At 42.2% G+C, this 21155-nt stretch overlaps 1 protein-coding gene across 1 annotated transcript in view; it reads right to left on the bottom strand.

Moving 5' to 3' along the window:
- Nucleotides 1-21155, bottom strand: part of LOC140162795 (uncharacterized) — a 38110-nt gene that overhangs the window by 6754 nt on the left and 10201 nt on the right. The window contains 3 exon segments of the mRNA XM_072186096.1: nucleotides 729-899; nucleotides 1855-2672; nucleotides 3149-3900. Coding sequence (XP_072042197.1) covers nucleotides 729-899; nucleotides 1855-2672; nucleotides 3149-3831 — 1672 coding nt within the window. The 5' untranslated portion in view covers nucleotides 3832-3900.

Raw genomic sequence — 21155 nt, 5'->3', positions numbered from 1 at the left:
GACATGTGAACTCAGCATGAAACTGGGGCCAATGAAAGATGGTCACTTTAGCCTACATGTATGAACTGAATACCGGCATGACCCTTTACCTTACTTTAATACTATGTAAAATGTGATTATTTCAGACTGTTAAAGAACATTATAGAAATGCTGACTGTCATTAAAACTACATCTTTCATTTAGTTCCCTTGTCCTACCAATAAACAAACATGCTCAATAGATCCTCTTTGATCATCCATCATCTGACAGGTAGTATCAGGTTCTGGGTATCTTCTTTTCCATTTAAATTGCGATCGACAATCATTTTGGATTGGAAAATTGTCCTAGACTTCAAGCAATAATTTGATTTTAACACATCAATATATACCGTATTTCCTCGAATAGTTGCCCCCTTCAATTTAACGCCCCCAACACTTTTTTTTATTACCAAGATGTTTCAAAAATGCTGATATTTCCATGCTATCTTGTGTAGTAAGCTTCCCAAGGTGCACACATAGCTGCTAATGGCATTGGTAATTAGCAAATATTTGGTCGTAAACCCGGAAGTGAACCAGTTGTAAACTTACCTAATGATTTTAATGGGAATTATTGTTTTAAAAATGAGCTCCAATAAACACCCCCTTTTGGAAAATGCAATGCCCCCTGAGCAACTATTCGAGGAAATATGTATCATATTCTCTTTTTTCACCCCTCATTTTTTTGTTTCTGTTATAGAATTGACCAATTACCTTTATCTTTCCGGAAGTCTAGCGCATCTCGTTTGTCCGTCACAATTTCAATGAGTCTTATTACACCGATGTGATTCAGCTGCCGTAGAATTTTGATTTCTCTCACAGCAGTGATCGGGAAGCCCTCTTTCTCATTATCAGTTCTAACTTTCTTCAAAGCCACCATATCACCTGCAAAGAGAAATGGGAAAAAACAAACAAGAAACAGAATATTATTGAATATGCCGACCGCTAGACTGCAAGACTAAATTCTTTATTTTATCAGGTAGAGAACAATAATTATATGAACTTTGGTCATCTGGATGAGCATTGTTGATGATAACAGCATCAAAGCCCTTTCCAGCATGTATCATCATCAGGCCAACTGAAGTTGGAACTATGATTAAGTCCTGTGTTATTGTCACATATGGTGATCGTGATTGGTTTAAATATTTCCATCTTTACTAGTATTGTATAGTAAGTCCTAAGTAAATTTCATTAGTAAATGTACAACTTCTTTTCACTTTGTATTTTGTTGCTTGCTTTTCATGTCTTTTGAGGTCATATCAACTGCTCAGTGCCAGAAGTGGGTAAGTGCAATAGCTGCCACGTGTAGCTGTCATGTGTAGATGAGTACTATATACTGTGTGTAAATTGCCAAATGCTCACAAGGCAGCTAATGCACTTACCCTCTTCTGGCACTGAGTAGTCAATATTTGATTTCAAGACCATGTTTGCCCTTAACCACCATATACCAAAGCCAGAAGTGCAATACCTCTCATTTACCATTGCCATATACATTGCATTCATCCGTAATCTGTAACTATAGCCACTATCAAATTTCAAGATGAGAATATGTACGTCATGCGAAGTTGCTTTGCAATATTTTGATGATGCGCATGAACCAGGGCTCAATACCCTTTTTTGTATAGTTATTACAAGGGCTATTATGAAAATATTTCATGAAAAATATAATTTTTGCCATTGACACAGGGACTACTTTTGAGAAATTTGGAGGCGATTCGCATATAGCCCCTACACGTATGTATGTTATGTTGAGGCTTGAAATCAAATAAATGGAATGGCTCTTTGGCATTGGAGCTACTGCACTTCAGTCTCTGCAACAATCCCTCCTGAAGTCACTTACCATGTGCTTTGTTCTTGGCTTTGTAGACCTGCCCGTAAGTGCCCTCGCCAATCTGAGTGATGATCTCATACTTGTCCACACACCTGTCACCCCAGTTTGGCATATTCGCTGTGATCTCAGCCCTCCTCTTCAAGATCAGTGCTTTCTTTTGTATGTGTATCACCTCCGCCTTCTGCTCTCCACGAGTCTTTTTCCCACCCTGCTTGTGCCTTAATAAGTGGCTTTCTAAAGCCAAGGGAGGGAGTGGAAGATCTGACATAGTGGGGCGGGGCCTGTCTTCGTCTTTCATATCGGGTGGGGTGTGGATGTCATCATCATCTATCAGGGGTGGGAGAGGTAGAGGTGGGATTGTTTTTGTTTGGGCTAAGGCAGGAGTAGGCTTCTTAGCAGGGGATGGGGATGATTCTTGGACATCTTGCTTTAAATCTTTCTTGATGATCAGATTCTGAAACGGCTCCTTGCCGCCTCGCGAGGGCACTGATAGCACTTTACGTTCCGGTGACTCCACCACTTGAATAGGCACAGGGGCAGCATCGTTCTTTATGGTGACCTTAAGAGGGCTCCCTTTATAAGACGAGCTTTCTTTAGGCGCCGCAGCAACAGCTGCCGGCTTCTTAGGCTCCTTTGCCTTTGCCTTAGCTTCTTTGGGCTTGCTTTCTTTGGGCTTTTTATGCTTTATTAGCACAGATCCAAGGCCCATTTTAAACTTTGCAGTCTTGTGATCCAAGGACGGACTACGGCTCATACGGCCTCTTCTTCTGCTCTGAGGTGATGGCGGTGATCTGGAACGGGAACTCCTAGAGCGCTTTGTTCTTTTCCTACAGGTCATCATTGCACACAAATACAAAATACACAACCATGGTACTTGGCGAGAGCCAAATGGGCTCTCTACAAAGTCAAAAAGGCAGCAAATACATGTTGAGCTACATTTACATATTTGTTTTTCATAAATACCCAATTCAACGAAATACAAGCAGTGCCTGATATATGATTACAATTGATCTAAGCCTATATATAAATAAAATAACTTTTTCAAGTTTTATCATGACACTAAGTTCTATCCCATTTATATGATAAGTTGTGTTAGCATCAAAGAAATGTGAAGTATAAATTGCATAAATATTGCTGAAGACTAAAAAAAAGGCAAACACTTTTTACATATAAAATAAAGATGTACATAAGTAACAAACTATACGTAAAAGGTGTTATAAAAATGCCTACCATATGTTGAAACTCAATATATTTAATCAGATGAATCTGCTTTATTTAAATATACCCCTGAAACAAGACCTACCTTGGATATGTTGGACTTCTACTAGGTGAGCGTGACCTGTGGTGTGGTGAACCCCGACCCCTGCTGAACATCAGGGGACTTGGGCTCCGTCGACCTCGACTCCGTTTCATCGGACTTGGGGAATGTCTTTTCCTGGGAGGGGAATGATTGTATCTACCCGCCGGCCTAGTATAAGGCGACGACGAACCCCTAGCCTGAAACCGATCATCTATCGGTCTCATCGGCTCAGGAGAGTATCTATAAGTTCTAGCGTCAGTACGATAACTACGCAATGGTTGATCAGGAACACCCCTGTCTCTATTGGACATGCCACGTGCATGCCTCGGTACGTTACGTATATTTGGCGAATTTCTTTCTTCTTGGACGTTTTTGTACATTTTTATGGCAGTTCCCGGTGACAATGCCCTCGTTGTGCTGTTGATGATTTCCACCTCGGGACTTACCCTGCTGCTACCAGGCGAGGGCGTAGTTAGGTAATCATCCTCATCGCTGCTTATGTCATCATATTCTACGAGAGGCTTCACTTTTGGCACTTCTCTTTGCTCTCGCTCTTTAGTTCTCTTCTGCTTGTCTCTTTTACGCTTTTGTTTTAGTTTGTGTTTCTTGTGAGGGCGCCCACTTGATGGACTACCCCCTCTTCGTTCACGGTGTTGGGGACTGCGTCCCCTTCGTGTGGAAGGCATTTTAAATATTTAATGTGTTCCTAAGGGTGTATGATGCTGCAAAACATGTCCACCTTCACCACCTTGTGTCTGTAAGGAAAAAACAGAGAAACAGAAACTTCATTAATTTTAAGAACAATATTTGACTACTGAATCTTTTACGAAATAGAAAAAAAAAAGGAGTTGATTTTTTGACAAATTGCAAAATGTGACACAATAGGGGTCCAACCTCAAAAAACATGATGACCATAAGGTCTTACTTTTGAACAAGCTAAAAAAGTTACTTTACAAGAGTAATAATTTGCAGTTTGAATAATGAACAATTAATCAAAATAATTAGGATACCATACTTTGCAACAAACTATGAGATTTGAATGGCCGATTGCCAAAGGGCTGTAGGCACTGAATTCATAATTCATGCAAAAATAATTTTTTGGTACATTCATGCATGATATGTGCATATTTCATAAATTCATGACATTTACTAGAGCTGGTGTCGGCACCATTTTTTGATGTCGACATATTTCGTATCTTGAAGTCGACAGAGTGTTGACATACATTTGAGTTCCGAAAAAATACCATGACTTTTTTTTTCATGATTTTAGGAATATTAAAAAAATTGTAACCTAAAAATATCTAGAAACACCGTTGGCAATTTCAGCAAATTTCCAAGATGGCCGTCTTCATAGCGAGCATGTAGCGATGAAGTGTACAATTTACACCAGAAAACAAGGCATAATAGATTAATACTGCCAAAAGTATGCCCCCTGAAGGCAAATAACATGAAAAATTGATGAAATAGTAGGTAAAAGATAAGATTTGGCATTGCATTTTGTTGAAAATACATTGGAAATGGCCAATATTTTGAGTGAAAATGAGCTTGCCTGACGAAGTTTTACTGGGCCATTGCCTTAGCACTATGTCACCATGGATGAAGTTCTGTCGATATGTTGACATAATTCACTTTGTCGACAGGATTCCGACAGAGGACCTGTCGACACCGGCCTTAACAGAGATGCGATGATGGAGGTAAAACTTTATGAATGACCCTCGTACTATAATTCACCAGAATCTGTCTGTTTGTTTGTCTGTCCGCCTCTTTTCTCGGAGACTAGGGGTCACACCTTCCTCAAACTTGGGTGGGTGGGTGTATCTTGACCCCAGGCAGAACAAGTTTATATTGGTTAGTGGGTCAAGATCACCCGAGGTCATCCAGGGGTCATCTGAGGTCAAATTAACAAAAACTGTCCTATGGACATGAAACTTGGTGGGTAGTCAACATATAGAGCCAAATTTTTGGAAGGTCATTTTAGGGTCATCCAGCAGTCATCTAAGGTCAAATTACTAACAAGGTCAAAGCGGTTCTCGAACCACTAGTCTCCCTGCTTTCGCGACCACCTGCTTTCACGATTACTTTTGGTAGAAGTAAATGAACCTGCAACAACCCATTTGAGCTTGATTGGACCAATATTGAAATTTGACCTTTGACCCCTAAATTTTGGTGGTTCTCGGCTGGGTATGATTACCTGGCTGATGGTGACTGTACCCACCAAGTTTCATGCCCATAAGACAGATTTTGCTAATTTGACCTCAGATTACCTTGAAATGACCAAAAATTTGGCTCTAAATGTTGACTGTAACCATCAAGTTTCATGCCCACACAGCAGTTTTTAGTAATTTGACCCCTGAGTGACCTTGGAAGACCTTGAAATGACCGTCCAAAAATTTGGCTTTAAATGATGACTGTAAAAAGTTTCATGCCCATGCGACAGTTTTTAGTAATTTGACCTCAGTTGACCCATGGGTGACCTTGGATGACCCTGAAATGACATTCCAAAAATTTGACTCTAAAATGTTGACTGTACCCACCAAGTTTCATGCCCATACGACAGTTTTTAGTAGATGCACCCACCCACCAAGTTTGAAGAACGTGCAACCTCTAGTCTCAGAGAAAATAAGTTTTTGCATATTATGCATAAATTATGCAAATTAGGTACTTCATTAAGAGATGTCACAGGCTGACCCAAAAAAATAATGAACTTGCGAAGCGTAGCGAGCAAAGCGAGCGGAGCTATCGCCCAGCACGGCCGGGGGGCCCGCTTAAGGGCCCCCGGTGGGGTCCAAGGGTGAAGCCCCGGAGGGGGTTGAAAAAAGCCAGATGGTTTCTGCACCACAGGAAAGGCCATTTCAAAGGGTAAAAAGAACATTTCAAAGCTCCTGGCTTGTTCTACACTTTTAATAAAAAGTGCTTCCTTCTTCCAGAAAATATGCTTTAAAGTTTCGAGTTTCCTATACTTTTATGCACAAGAGACACTCTTAAAAAATGTTTTATGGCTTTATTACAAGACCAATATGGCTGATGTTGATATATGTGACCATCCACCACGAAGTGGTAGTAAAGTCGGCTCTAGATCATTTTCTGCTTATTGCAGATTTTGAAAGAATTCACTTTCAGCTTTAAAATGACACCTCAACCAGCTTCATCTGACATCTGGAAGTGAAGTTATGGTTCATCAAAGGTCAAATTCGTACTATATTTTACATAGAAATCCATATACTGTTTTTGATTGTATCAAAATGGAAAATGCTGACTTTACGACCAGTTTGTGGTGGATGGGCACATATGTGAAGCAGAAAAATAAAGCAATAATTAACCATTTGTGCTTGGCATCCACTGCCTGCCCCGCAACACCCCACCCCCAATCCTGGGCCTTGATGGTCAGTGTGCTTTTAGTTTCAGGACGACAAACATTTTAGCAGATATAGCACCCCAAAAGAGACCATTTTTGACATTAAAACCTGTTTTAGATTTTTTTGAAAAAATGCTTCCTTCATCCTAAAAAAGTGGTTTTAAATGTTCAGTTTCCTATACTTTTGTACATGAGAGACATTCTTCAAAGTTTTTTTTACCTAATAACATGGCTTACATGGTTGAAATTGATATATCTTACTATAATTCACCAGAATCTGTCTGTTTGTGTGTCTGTTTGTCTGTCCGCCTCTTTTCTCGGAGACTGGGGGTCGCACGTTCCTCAAACTTGGTGGGTGGGTGCAGCTTGGTATGAGGAAGAACGAGTTTATATTGGTTAGTGGGTCAAGGTCACCCAAGGTCATCCAGAGGTCAAATTAGGCTGGGGGTCGCACGTTCCTTAAACTTGACTGGTGGGTGCGTCTTGACCCGGGACAGAACGAGTTTGTATTGGTTAGTGGGTCAAGGTCACCAGAGGTCATCTAGGGGTCAAATTAGTAAAAACTGTCATATGGGCATGAAACTTGGTGGGTAGGTGCATCTTGACCTAGGACAGAACAAGTTTGTATTGATTAGTGGGTCAAGGTCACCCAGGGGTCATCTGAGGTCAAATTAGTAAAAACTGTTTTCCGCCTATTTTCTCGGAGACTAGGGGCCGCACGTTCCTCAAACTTGGTGGGTGGGTGCATCTGGACCTCAGACAGAACAAGTTTGTTTCAGTTAGTGGGCCAAGATCACCTGAGGTCATCCAGGGGTCATCTGAGGTCAAATTAGTAAAAACTATTGTATGGGCATGAAACTTGGTGGGTACAGTCAACTTTTATAGTCAAATTTTTGGAAGGTCATTTTGGGGTCATCCAACGGTCAAATTACTAAAAACTGTCATATGGGCATGAAACGTGGTGGGTACAGTCAACATTTTAGTGGGCCGAGGTCATCCAGGGGTCATCTGTATGGGCATATCGTATGGGCATGAAACTTGGTGGGTACAGTCAACTTATATAGTCAAATTTTTGGAAGGTCATTTTGGGGTCATCTGAGGTCAAATTAGTAAAAAATGTTGTATGCGCATGAAACTTGGTGGGTACAGTCAACTTTTAGAGTCAAATTTTTGGAAGGTCATTTTGGGGTCATCCAAGGTCAAATTACTAAAAATTGTCATATGGGCATGAAACGTGGTGGGTACAGTCAACATTTAGAGCCAAATTTTGGAAGGCCATTTTGAGGTCACAAGGGGTCATCTGAGGTCAAATTAGTTAAAACTGTCCTATGGGCATAAAACTTGGTGAGTACAGTCACCATCAGCCAGGTAATCGCGACAGCCGAGAACCGCCAAATACGGGTAACCGCCTAGTATATATAATGCGCAATATAAAAACGATGATTCATCAAATTTTGACCCCCCCCTCTTCGGTATGTGGGAGGGGCCAACAACATCGCGGGGGCTTAATGTGCAAGCCAGAGGGTTTCTGCACATTTTGCACCGCAGGAAAGGTTGACCTACAAAATGGGGAAAAAATGTTTGTGTTTTTAATATGCATCTTACTATAAATAGGGGAATGTACTTGTATGTATCTATCTATGTGTCTATCTATGTATGTGTATAAAGGCTCCGTCAGTTTTGATCCAAATGTCACCAAATTCATACGGGAGATCGAGGAATACACAGAGACGGTTATGCGGAAATTTGGTTGGAAACGGTCAAGAATTGGTTGCAAAAACAGTGAAAATATGGGTAAAAACAGGGTTTTTGTTATGAAAATCGGTTACCAGCCAACGTGTCACTGCAGCTGGCCGGCAGCGCGTCGGCGCCGCGTGCGTAATGCGCACGTAAACAGCGCAGAGCCACGCGACTTGCGAGCCAGAGACCAGTGGGTCACAGGATTATGGGTGAACACGTCCGCAGACACGCTATGAGAGGACGTAATAAATACGGGGGAAAGATGTGTGTTGTATAAACAACATGAAGCGGTACTATAAAGAAAAATTAAATTAAATTGAGGACAAAAAAGGTACGAGTAATAGGCCAATGGGTTAAAGTAACTAAATGTAATGGGAACGAAATAAAGAAGGAAAAAACTAATCAGGAAATGTAAGAAAAAAAGAAGCTAAAATAATGAGAACAGAATTAAATAAAAACATGGAAAGCAGAAAATAAAAAAAGAAGCTAAAAGGGAAATACATGTAAGAAAGAACAGATATTTAGAAAATAATGGGAACAGGGTTAAATAAATAAATAACATGGAAAATCACAAGCTAAGCAGAAGAAACTAAAAAAAGAAAATGTAAGAGGAGACAGATTTAGATAAATAAAATGTGCCTGTTCAGAAATTTTTCCTGTTATAGTGAACGCCCCCATTTACTCGATAATTTGTGTTCATGCCATACTCTATTGAGGGAGGTGTAATGAGCGTGAACCTGGTTTGGATGCAGAGGGAGTGTGCCTGTAACAGACACAGCCACCAGAAAAGGACCAGCTCAGATCGCGCGCCAAATAAGTTTGCAGTCCAGAAATTTCATTTTTTTCTCAGCCTTGCCAAAAATAGGCAGAGGTGGGAATCGAACCCGGGACCTCCGTGTTGTAAAACCTACTGCGTTACCACTGAGCCGACTGACAATAAGCTATGAGAAGTTTGATAGTAATCCTGGTCGCATGTCGTGAATTGGTCATCTTTTGTGTAACATGATGTAAAATGAGAAAAATATCACCAATTTTGATTCAATTCAACACAACTTTTAATGAATACATTTTAAACCATTGTAAGTATATATTTTTGGAAAGCTTATATTACAAGGATGCCAAATCAATAAAGCATAACATCATAATACAGGGTGGGTGAGAAATATACAGGGTGGAACAACAACAAAATTAGCATCTTTCTTGTCATGGGGTCAGTCCATATCAAAACAGATTGAGTGTACACCCACCCTCTTGGATTTTGCTCTCCTTTGGCTCAGGGTACCTTTCATGGATCCCTAGGTGAGGTCACAAGAAAAAATTCAAATTCCATTTCGTTTGCGAATGGCGGGCAATCAAAGTTTGGCGACCTCGACCAAAATTGGGAATTTAAGGGGTCCAAATGACAAAGTGCTCTCTTTGAGGGGCACTTTCTTCTTAATTAAATCAGTTGTGACCCTATGTTTGAATGTGGTCACTCACTGGCTGTGTCTGAAATGCCTAATGCCAAAAAAGATTGATTTCGGAATTTTGTTGGGATTTCAGGGGGGGTCAAAATCAGCACTTCGTACTGTTCAATCAAATTATCTTTGATTTTGAAGGACCCATGATAATGTCACAGTGCACTTATAGGTCCTAATCAGTGTCCGAAATAAGGAAAATATGGAGGTTATCCCGAGGATAACTAAAGCATAAATTCTGCTTGTCCTCAATACATTTTGATTGTCCCCAAAATGTGTCATACTTTTGGAGGTAAAATATAGTGGTTATCCAGGGGATAAGTACATAGCTCAATATGGTTGTCCCCGGTGATTTTTGGACAAGAGGACAAGAGGATAAGTGCTTATTTCGCACACTGGTCCTAATTATGTTCAGAATGGATTAACCATGTGCCAATGTCTATGAGCAATTCAAAAAAAGAGAAATTTCTAGACCCCCTACAGAATTATAGGCCCCCCTAAAGTGGTTCAGCAACAAATGGCGCTTAAAATCGGCAAATTTTGACACCTAATAACTTTAGGTGTACACCAGATATGAATTTCTAGTCTTTTGCATCTGAAAGAATGTAGTCTAATGTTACTAGGAACATAAGATTTGTTTTGTATTTTTTGTGTTTTGTTACTAAGTTGATGGTCCCAAAAATCCCAATTTTGACTAATAATGTACAGGTTATGGGTACAAAATGTCAATTTCAACATACCCTTTTTCTATTTTTGATCATTGTCTTATTTATCCTGTTATTACATAGTTAACAACGTCCGATTTTGGTGTCTAATTATGTTTTCTTGCATGAGAAATACAACTACATAACAAAAACTGTACAAGGAACCAATGACCTCCTTATTACAATATGGACGCTTTTGGCAGACATATTGCAAAAGAGGGTCATCGGTTCCTTGTATAGTTTTTTAATTTGCTTAGTTGTATTTCTCATGCAAGAAAACATATATAATTAGACACCAAAATTACCAAAATCAGACGTTGTTAACTATGGTCAGAATTCAAAAAGGTCGTTGACCTATGAACATTTTTCGTCATAGCGCCTTCTTGAAAGGTCTGACACATAACAAACTATACATTTTTGGAATCCTCATGACCATACGAGTAATTTGATATATTACTTGACATAATTGGGAGCATTCTGAAAATTTGACCCCCAACCTGTACTTTGCATGTGCATCGTTGCCAGGAAGTGCATTTTTGACCCCTTAAAAATCCATACAGAGGATTAAAAAGTAGTTTTTTCTTATTACTTGACTCAAGAGCAACTTGAAATATAAGGATAAATAATACAAATGGCTATAAAGTGATCAAAAATATTAAAAAATATCATACTAAAATTGGCATCCTGTATGCATGGTATGTTAGGCAAAAATGACTATTTTTGAAAGCGTCAACTTAATACTAAAACACAAAAAATACAAAACAAATCTTATGTTCCTAGTAACATTAAACTACATTCTTTCAGATGCAAAAGACTAGAAATTCATATCTGGTGTACACCTAAGGTTATTAGGGGTCAAAATTTGCCGATTTTAAGTGCCATTTGTGGCTGAACCACTTTAGGGGTGGCCTAAAATTCTGTAGGGTCTAGAAATTTCTCTTTTTTTGAATTGCTCATAGACATTGGCATATGGTTAATCCATTCTGAACATAATTAGGACCTATAAGTACACTGTGACATTATCATGGGTCCTTCAAAATCAAGATAATTTGATTGAACAGTACGAAGTGCTGATTTTGACCCCCTCTGAAATCCCAACGAAATTCCAAAATCTATCTTTTTGGCATTAGGTATTTCAGACACAGCCAGTGAGTGACCACATTCAAAAGAGGATCACAACTGATTCAATTAAGAAGAAAGTGCCCCTCAAAGAGAGCACTTTGTCATTTGGACCCTTAAATTCCCAATTTTGGTCGAGGTCGCCAAACTTTGACTGCCCGCCATTCGCAAAGCGAAATGGAATTTGAATTTTTTTCTTGTGACCTCACCTAGGGATCCATGAAAGGTACCCCTGAGCCAAAGGAGAGCAAAATCCAAGAGGGTGGGTGTACACTCAATCTGTTTTGATATGGACTGACCCCATGGTGAACCACATATTTTTCCTTTTCTGAAAGCTATGTAGTTCAAAATAAATATGGATTCAGAAAGACATTGCATGGGTCCTTCAAACAAATTAGGAAGAAAGAGTTTAGTATCCCTTGTGTTAAACATACAGGGTGGTCAAAAATTGTAAAATAATTTCAAATTTTTATGACATTTTTCAATCAAAACTTTTTTCCTCCATTTCTGGCACTAAAACTAATAGCATAATTGAATTCCTCATCAAATTTCCTTAAAAATATGTGTTCTTTTGAATAAGCAGGGTGACTCAGGCAAGAGATAGTCCATTTAGAAATGTCGGAGCATAGTATGCACACTTTGTACAGTAACATATAGGGAAAACTGTCTTAATTAGCATTTAATTAGGCAATTAATTGGTTACATCTTTTGTTACAGTTGATGTACTATGAGGTAGATCTACAATCCAGGATGATATATTTGCAATTTGAGGTCCATGCTAGTTGTACTTTTTAAGATACAAAGGTTTGAAGTTTGCCATATTTTCACAATTTGGGGCTCTCCCGAACCGGCTCTCCCAAACCGGCTGCTCCATTGACACATCTTACATATTGAGGTATAAATCTCAAAGTACTTGTCCAATTGACTTGGGGTTTTTTGTATTTGAAAAAGAACATAATTATCTACAAAATGACACCAAAATTTCTACAATAGGTATTATACTTTTAGAATAAACCTAACTTGAAGTGTGAAGAAAGCGTTTTCATGTTACAGCTGCTCCATTTTGGGGTGACCTATTTGTGACATGCGACCTCCTTGATATTGCTGAATAGAATAAATCAATACTGATAGGTCTATTTATCTAATGTACGATGCTATTCAAATTGGCCTATAAACTAGGAATATAATGTGAAATGACTATCAATCGATCAATCAATCAAGTTGTCAAGTTATCAACAATCAATAATAAACCTCACGTGAGGCCTATCATGGAATATTACTAACTAGGCCTACTAACTAATATACCAAATAAATAAAATAAATAAATAAGTCAGTAAATAAATAAATAGGCATATGCCTAAATAAATAAATAAATACATAATGCAGTTAGTATTTTAGTTGCAAAATTCCAAACATTCTATTCACACATTCTATTATAATTTTCTGCTATACACGCAAAGGACCTGTGCCTTTAATATGTCCGCGCCTAATCAATAATGAGTCTTTCACCATGCTCACACACCATGTTAAACTATTGTATCCATGTAGTATTATCTACTGACCAAGTCCTAACAACTCAATGAAATGGATGCTATAACGTACCCAATCATCAAGCGAACATATCAAGGTCATATCAGGGCGTTATACAAAGAATGGTCAAAGGTCAACGTTTCCAAAGAAGTATAGTAATAGATGTAGACACAAGCTTTCGTGCGGGAAACATAAACACATAGTCGTCAGTCGTGTGGTTTTTATGAGATTTGATCGGCGCTGAAGTCTAAGGCTGTCCCAAAATCAGTACCAGACCCGGTTTCCAGACGGCAATGTGTGTGTTGTTACAAGGAATGCAAACTCATTTTATCAATAAGTGAATCACATAGAGGAATACGACATCTATCGTGAGCCAATCTGCATTCTGTTGCCTGCAAAAGCCGACGATCAGGTAAAAATTCTAAAAGCAGTGGACTAGATATTTGCGTTAAATTCATGATACGTGTAAAACGCAGTGAAAAGCGCCAAATTGCAGTCATAAAATATATAATATTAGTAAATCACCCAATCGAATGTTAACGTAGGTATGTGGAAAAGAACTGCAATAACAATAACAAACTATGTGCCCAAAGAGTTGTCTTGGCATGTCGCTTTTTTGAATATCACCAAAAATATCAAATTTTGGAAAACGCCCCAAAATTTAAAACAAACACGAACCTTCCAAAATAAATATATATTAGCACTTTCGGCGGCCCAGTCACTACCTGCCGCTGTGATTTGGGGTAACTCATTGCTTCACCTCTCCAGATACCGGTATTTCAAGGTCGCTCATACCCCAGCCCTTAATGATTTTAAAATGTATTGAATTTGTATCCATTTTGAAAGTCCGACAAGGCCCGTAGAGCTGGCAAAGTATTTGCTCGCGGGCAACTCAACCCAAACCTCCACGTGGTGTCGGATGGATAACGCTAACTTGGGCTCTGGGGAACAGGCTTGGATGCGAGGAAGTCAAGCTAGCGTAGGATCATGCAAAGTAATTTGACCACGTTTTAGCCCTTCCTCGGCAGACTCAGCCTGGTGTGGCTCTGAAGAGACACCGTTTGGTTTTTATCACGCAGACAGAGGAACAATCTGGATTTTAGTGTACGAGCAGATACTCAGGAAATACCAGCGAGCTAGGCATGAAGAGGATAGAAATAAATAAGATGCAGTGAAGCAGAAAATTACGATTGTGAATGAGCGGAGTTATACAGGTGCAACTTGACAAAGGAGTGAGTACTGGCGCAAATAACCTCAGTAGTTGAAAGAAAAAAAAAATCCATTTTGAAATCATTGGTTAGAGTATGACATGAACACAAATTATCACTTTGCATATATTAAAAACACCATGAATGATCATAGCATTTAGTTCTTGGTCAGATGATCAGCAGGTGTGTATCGTTCCTGCCACCAGGTTCAGTTACCATGCGCCTGACGGATCTTGAGATAGTCTGTCCACAAACTCTGCTATCAATTTAGGCCGATTTTCGAATAAATTATGCAAATTAGCTATATTAATTTGCATATTTTTCACCGAAACATACGGTTACGGAGCAAACATGGATATCCTTCCTCCCACCAAGTAGCGTCCCCGTAGGTCTTACAGATACAGCTCCGGACGGACACACACGCATCCATCCATCCACACACACACACGGACAGACAGAAATAGTGATTACTACAATGTAAGTCCCATCCTGACCAAAGTTCAGGCGAGACAAAAACTATCGTATGGGCATGAAACTTGGTGGGTACAGTCAACATTTGGAGTCAAATTTTTGGAAAGTCATTTCGGGGGCATCGAAGGTCACCCTGGGGTCATCTGAGGTAAAATTAGTATAAACTGTCGTATGGGCATTAACTTAGTGGGTACAGTTACATTCACAGCCAAATTTTTGGAAGGTCATTTTGGGGTCATCTGAGGTCAAATTACTAAAAACTGTCATATGGGCATGAAACATGGTGGGTACAGTCAATATTTTAGAACCAAATTTTTGGAAGGTCATTTTGGGGTCATCTGAGGTCAAATTTTTGGAAGGTCATTTTGGGGTCATCTGAGGTCAAATTTTTGGAAGGTCATTTTGGGGTCACTTGGTGGGTGGGTGCATCTTGACCCCAGGCAGAACAAGTTTGTATTGGTAATGGTTAGTGGGTTAAGGTCAATCGCGGTCATCTGAGGTCAAATGAGCAAAAACTGTTGTATGGACATGAAACTTGGTGTGGTACAGTCAACATTTCGAGCCATACTTTTGGAAGGTCAATTTGGGGTCATCTGAGGTCAAATTACTAAAAACTATCGCATGGGCACTAAACTTGGTGGGTAGGCAACATTTACAGTCAAATTTTTGGAAGGTGATTTTGGGGTCATCTGAGGTCAGTCAGGTCACCCAGGGGTCATCTGAGGTCAAATGACTAAAAACTGTAATGGGCATGAAACTTGGTGGATACAGTCAACATTTAGAGCCAAATTTTGGGAAGGTCATTTAGGGGTCATCTGAGGTTAAATTAGTAAAAACTGTCGTCTGGGCATAAAACTTGGTACATGTAGGTAGTCACCATCAGCCACATAATTGCAACAGCCGAGAACCGCGAAATAAGGGTAACCACCTAGACTAGGGGTCGCATGTTCCTCAAACTTGGTGGGTGGGTGCATCTTGACCCCTGGCAGGTTTGTATTGGTTAGTGGGTCCAGCGCTCGAAATAAGGCGCTTCCTTGCGTCAAAGAAGGCGCGGACCCGCAAATTTCCTACGTCTGTGTGACCCGTAAAAATTGAACCATGCAAAGAGCAGAAAATCCTAGTTTTGTTGTTCCACTGGAAAATCTGGTTCACATAATAGGTTCAGTTCAATGAGTACACTTTCATTTTAGTTTCCCATCAAGTTTCAACCCGGGTTTTCAATTTTCTACAATCTACATACCCTGATCACCGCGGCGGGCCGTGCTGTCTTGAAATTTCAACGGCATGGGTCTGGCGTCGGACCCTTGAAAATTGGTGAGGACCCTTGAAATTTCAAATGCAGGGGTCCAGAGGACCCTTGGATTTTTCTTCTTATTTCGAGGCCTGAGTGGGTCAAGATAACCCAAGGTCAAATTAGCAAAAAATGTTGTACGGGCATGAAACTTCGTGGGTACATGTAGTCAAGATTCAGAGCCAAATTGTTGGAGGGTCATTTTGGGGTCTTCCGAGGTCATTCAGGGGTCATCCGAGGTCAAATTACTAAAAACTATTGTATGGGCATGAAACTTGCTGGGCAGTCAACAGTTAGAGTGAAATTTTTGGAAGGTGATTTTGGGGTCATCTGAGGTCACCCAGGGGTCATCTGAGGTCAAATTACTAAAAACTGTAATGGGCATGAAACTTGGTGGGTACAGTCAACATTTAGAGCAAAATTTTGGGAAGGTCATCTAGGGGTCACCAGAGGTTATCTGGGGTTAAATTAGTTAAAACCGTCGTCTGGGCATAAAACTTGGTACATGTAGGTAGTCACCATCAGCCAGGTAATTGTAATAGCCGAGGTCAAATTAGCAAAAACTGTTGTACGGGCATGAAACTTCGTGGGTACATGTAGTCAACATTCAGAGCCAAATTGTTGGGTCATTTTGGGGTCTTCCGAGGTCATCCACGGGTCATCCGAGGTCAAATTACTAAAAACTATTGTATGGGCATGAAACTTGGTGGGCACAGTCAACAGTTAGAGTCAAATTTTTGGAGGTCATTCATGTTTCATGCAAAGCGCCCTCACATCCATATTTGGACGTAAAACAGCCATTTTAAGAAAACGACAACTCCAACTTTGATGCAACTTTCATAAATGGAATTCTAGACATCAATTAAATACAAATCGGCATCAACTTTAACAGAATTTGGCATATAATAATGATTATTGTCAAAAATATTGATTTTCAGACCCCCCACAGACCCCCTGTCCAAATACTTGTTTTACCCGGCACCAACTCATTTTTGGCCGATTTGGATGAAAATGGTGTCAAAATGCTTAGGAGATCATACTGCATCAAATAAGCCTGTTCCCTAAGAAATTTGAAGCATCAGGATTCCTTAACCCACCACTAATAGAAAAACCTTAACGCTGAAGGACTGCCTTGGCGTATCGCTCGCCTGCTTGAATATCCACTTGTTTGTAGTAGAAGGTCGAGATCGACGAGGGCGATTTCCAAGACACCGCTTGACCGATTTCATCTAAGGTTACCCCCCTGTGGTATGCCCATGGCGATGAAATTGCACGTGTTGAATGGGCCGTGGGGCGAGAAACACTCTCAGCTGCCCCCAACGCCACCAACCCGTCCTGGACCAACCACCGTGCTAAGGTCTGCTTGGCGGCTGGACCATGCGGTTCTGCGTGAGTTATGAAAATGTGGTTGTGAGGCCCTCTTAGGGTCTGTGTCCGGTAGAGGTAGTGCTGTAGCGCCCGTACTGGACACCACAACCTGTCCTCGGCCACAGACGAGCCTTGCCTAATTTTGGGTATGGAGAGGGACGAATGCCGGAATGCTCCGCGCTCATTCTTCGCCAAGAAGTCTGGGTGGAGGAACAGCGTCACCCGTGCGCTTGAGAACACTGAGGCCGACTTCGAGATAGCGTGCAACTCTGAGCACCGCCGTTCCGAAGCCAATGCCAATAAGAAGGCCGTCTTAAGAGTAACGTACTTGAGGGTCGCCTTTGACAAAGGCTCAAAGGGTGGACCCTTGAGGTACTCCAAGACTGTGTTAAGATCCCAAGGAGAGACTACCTTCCTATTCGGCGGACGCTTGTTGAACATTCCGTCGAGGAGAAGTCGGAGTTGACCATCATCGTTAATGGTCGACCCGTCCTCGAATCCTCGATGAACGGAGAGAATGGCGGACTTATAGTTAGCCACTGTGGCCTGCTGAAGTCCCGCCTGGAATTTTTCAGTCAGAAACTCCGCCACTAGGGGCACAGAGGCTCTAGTGGGAGAGGCACCTCTCTCATCACACCACGCATAGTATGGAGCCAGACGCTGGCTATACGTCCTGAGGGTTGACTTTCGTCGACCCCCGGCAATGAGAGAAGCAGCTTCTGATGAAAAACCTTCCTCCTCCGCTCGTTGCCTGATAATGGCCACGCAGCTAACTGCAGGTGCTCTAGAGGCAGACTGGGTACCCAGTACCCCGTGCATTCGGAGTAGATCTGTTACCTCGGGGCGCGAGCAGATCCACCACTGGCCTGAACCACAAGTGTTTGGGCCAAAAGGAAGCGATCAGGATGACGTTGCAGTTGTCCCGCCCGATCTTGGCTACCACTCTCGCGAGCAGTGAGATCGGCGGGAACAGGTATGCCATCATCTCTCCCCAGTCTATTGCTAGAGCATCCACAGCGTACGCCTGAGGATCCTTGGTCCTTGAGCAGTACACCGGCAGTTGATGATTGCGATGAGATGCGAACAAATCTATCCAGGGATAATACATCACCTCGAAGATCGTCTTGACGACCCCGGGAGCAAGGGACCATTCTGCTGGTCCCGACACCTTCCCTTGGGACAAATCGTCCGCGAGGATGTTGGTGACTCCCGGTATGTGTATCGCTCTCAACGTAATCTGCCTGGACAGGAAGATCGGACAATATTTACTGGTAGCCCAAGAGCCTCCAATATGGTGACCCCTGTCGTGATTATTGGTCATCGGACATTTTTGAGCAATTTTCAAATTGATTGGGTATCAAGAGACACTCTATTTTTTATATTAGACCCCTAGTTACAAATGCTTGAAAATGGCCGAGGACCGGTATTTAGGAGTATTCGCAGCACGAAGTGCCATATCTGGTTGAGTTTTAAACAACAATGGAAGTAAATACAAGGCATCCTTTGTTATATACATGTTAAACTAGTTACTGTTAATGCATTTAGAAAGATTGAATATCAAGAGACACTCTATTTTGAAAATATACTCCCCTAAAATTGCTCAAAAATGTCCGATGACCAATAATCAAGACAGGGGTCACCATATTGGAGGCTCTTGGGCTACCAGTAAATATTGTCCGATCTTCCTGAAAATTTTACAGAATAAGTTTTTCATCCAACTGAACCATTTTAAGGGGTAGGAGCATGGAATTTCAGACTTTTGTAAAATAAGAACCACCCTAGTGAGCAGCGATTGGCACTTGCAGATAGGCGTCCGCGAGATCTACATTGTAGTGATGCTGCCCACATCCCTCTAATGGGACAGGACAGCACAGAGGCGAGAGCCTCCATTCTAAATCTCTTTGGCCTGATGAACTTGTTCAGCGGCTTGAGATTCAATATGGGTCTCCAGTCGCCGGACTTCTTTGGTGCAAGGAAGAACGTGCTCCAAAAGCCCCCTTGAAAGGGGGGAAGACCGGGACTATCGCCTGGTTCGTGATAAGCTGTGTGATCTCTGACAGTAATGCCCGACGCTGGGGACCGTCTGGCGGCACTACTGTGGACCTCTGAAAACAAGTGAGCGTAGGGGGACTGGTGAATTCCAGTCTGTTACCCCCGGACACTACCGACATCACCCTTGAGCCCGGAGAGATGGTTTCCCATCTCTGGGCGAAATGCAATAAGCGGCCGCCCACTGGGGGAATCGGCCGCCGTGCCCTCAGGAACGATCTGACTTGCCTCCCTTGGAAGACCGCTTGGGACTTCTTAGGAGGTTTGCCTGACGCTCCCTTGCTAGCCTTGCTCTTCCCAGACTTCTTGGGTGCAGCAGAGGCAGCTGAGGGCTAGGGTGATGACGGTGCTCGACATGCTGAAGCCGGAGCAGTTGAAGATCCACGCTTGCTAGAAGACCTCCTGGTCTTCTTGCGCTTGTGTTTCTTCGTCTTGGCAGCCTTGCCCTTGGCAAGAGTCGCCTCCGTCTTCTTCAGAGTCGTCTCATTGGCGGTCTTCTTAGCCTGGTCCTCTACCATAGCACAGAAGGCTTCGCCAAAGAGGAACCCCTGCCCTCCACGTCTGACTTCTTCATAGCCTCCGCAAACTTGGGGCCATAAAGAAGCTGAAGAGAGAGGCAGGCGTTCTCTCGGCGGCGAGTGGACATACGATGGGAAAGTCCCATCGCGTGTTCGTTGAAGTTAGCTGTTAGGGCTGCTAACAGGTTGACTTCACGAAACAACTCAGACGTAGCACCGTGGTCTTTCGCTACCCGTCTGCCGAGGTGTTCGGCCACGTTAGCAGCGACGCTCGAGACTCGAATCAGCGTGCGAGCACGCGAATTGATGGCCTTGAGCTCCTCCTCCTCACAGGGAGAATAACACACACACGCCTTAGCCGAAACTCGAATCAGCGTGCGAGCACGCGAATTGATGGCCTTGAGCTCCTCCTCCTCACAGGGAGAATAACACACACACGCCTTAGCCGAAACAGGCAGGCGTTTGGCTACGTCCGGGTCTATCTCTGGGACTCTCAAGTAAGTGTCATAGTCCTCATGCGTGATACGCAGCGGGAGCGTGGACGCTCTAGGCACCGAGGCTCCACCGAGCCTGGTCGCCTTACGATACCTGTACTTGAGACCCGCCGGTAGGGCGAGCGCAGGCGACCCTTGTGAGGATGTACCGGCTGTGCATCCTACAGAGAAGATGCTCTGATCCTCCTCAACGGACTCCTCATGAGAGTTTACCCTGACCCAAGCCATGGGCCACGCGGCTCAACACCTCAGAGGAATCCGGAGGTAGACCAGTACCGGTACTTTCCTCACGGGGTAGCGGGGGAAGAGTATCTGTGGAGTCGTCGTCAGTCACTACTGACCCACTACTGACTGGGACTCGCTATCAGACACGTCTTCGGACTCCTTTCCCTCGCAATCCGAACTCGCATCATCCTCCGATGAAGACGAGTCGGAATGACGGGCATCTGAAGGCTGATCATAAGGCAATATCACCGGCAATGCCGCGTGAGTAGTCACATGTCTGCCAGCAGAAGAGGGAGTCAGGGTTCGCGCCAGATCGCGTCTTCGCGCACATGACGCTTTTTTTGAGCGCCGGACGCATTAATTTTGAAATTATCAAACCTTCTGCGTCCGACTGGACGCAATAAATTTCAATGTCAGTCTTCAGAATGCAAGAAAGATCCCTGAAATTCGCCAATTGATCATCAAACTAAATACAGTATTC

The sequence above is a fragment of the Amphiura filiformis genome, chromosome 10 (genome assembly GCF_039555335.1).
Source record: "Amphiura filiformis chromosome 10, Afil_fr2py, whole genome shotgun sequence".
Taxonomy (NCBI): Eukaryota; Metazoa; Echinodermata; class Ophiuroidea; order Amphilepidida; family Amphiuridae; genus Amphiura; species Amphiura filiformis.
The sequence above is the reverse complement of the archived record's forward strand: the minus strand, read 5'-3'. Positions and strand labels throughout refer to the sequence as shown.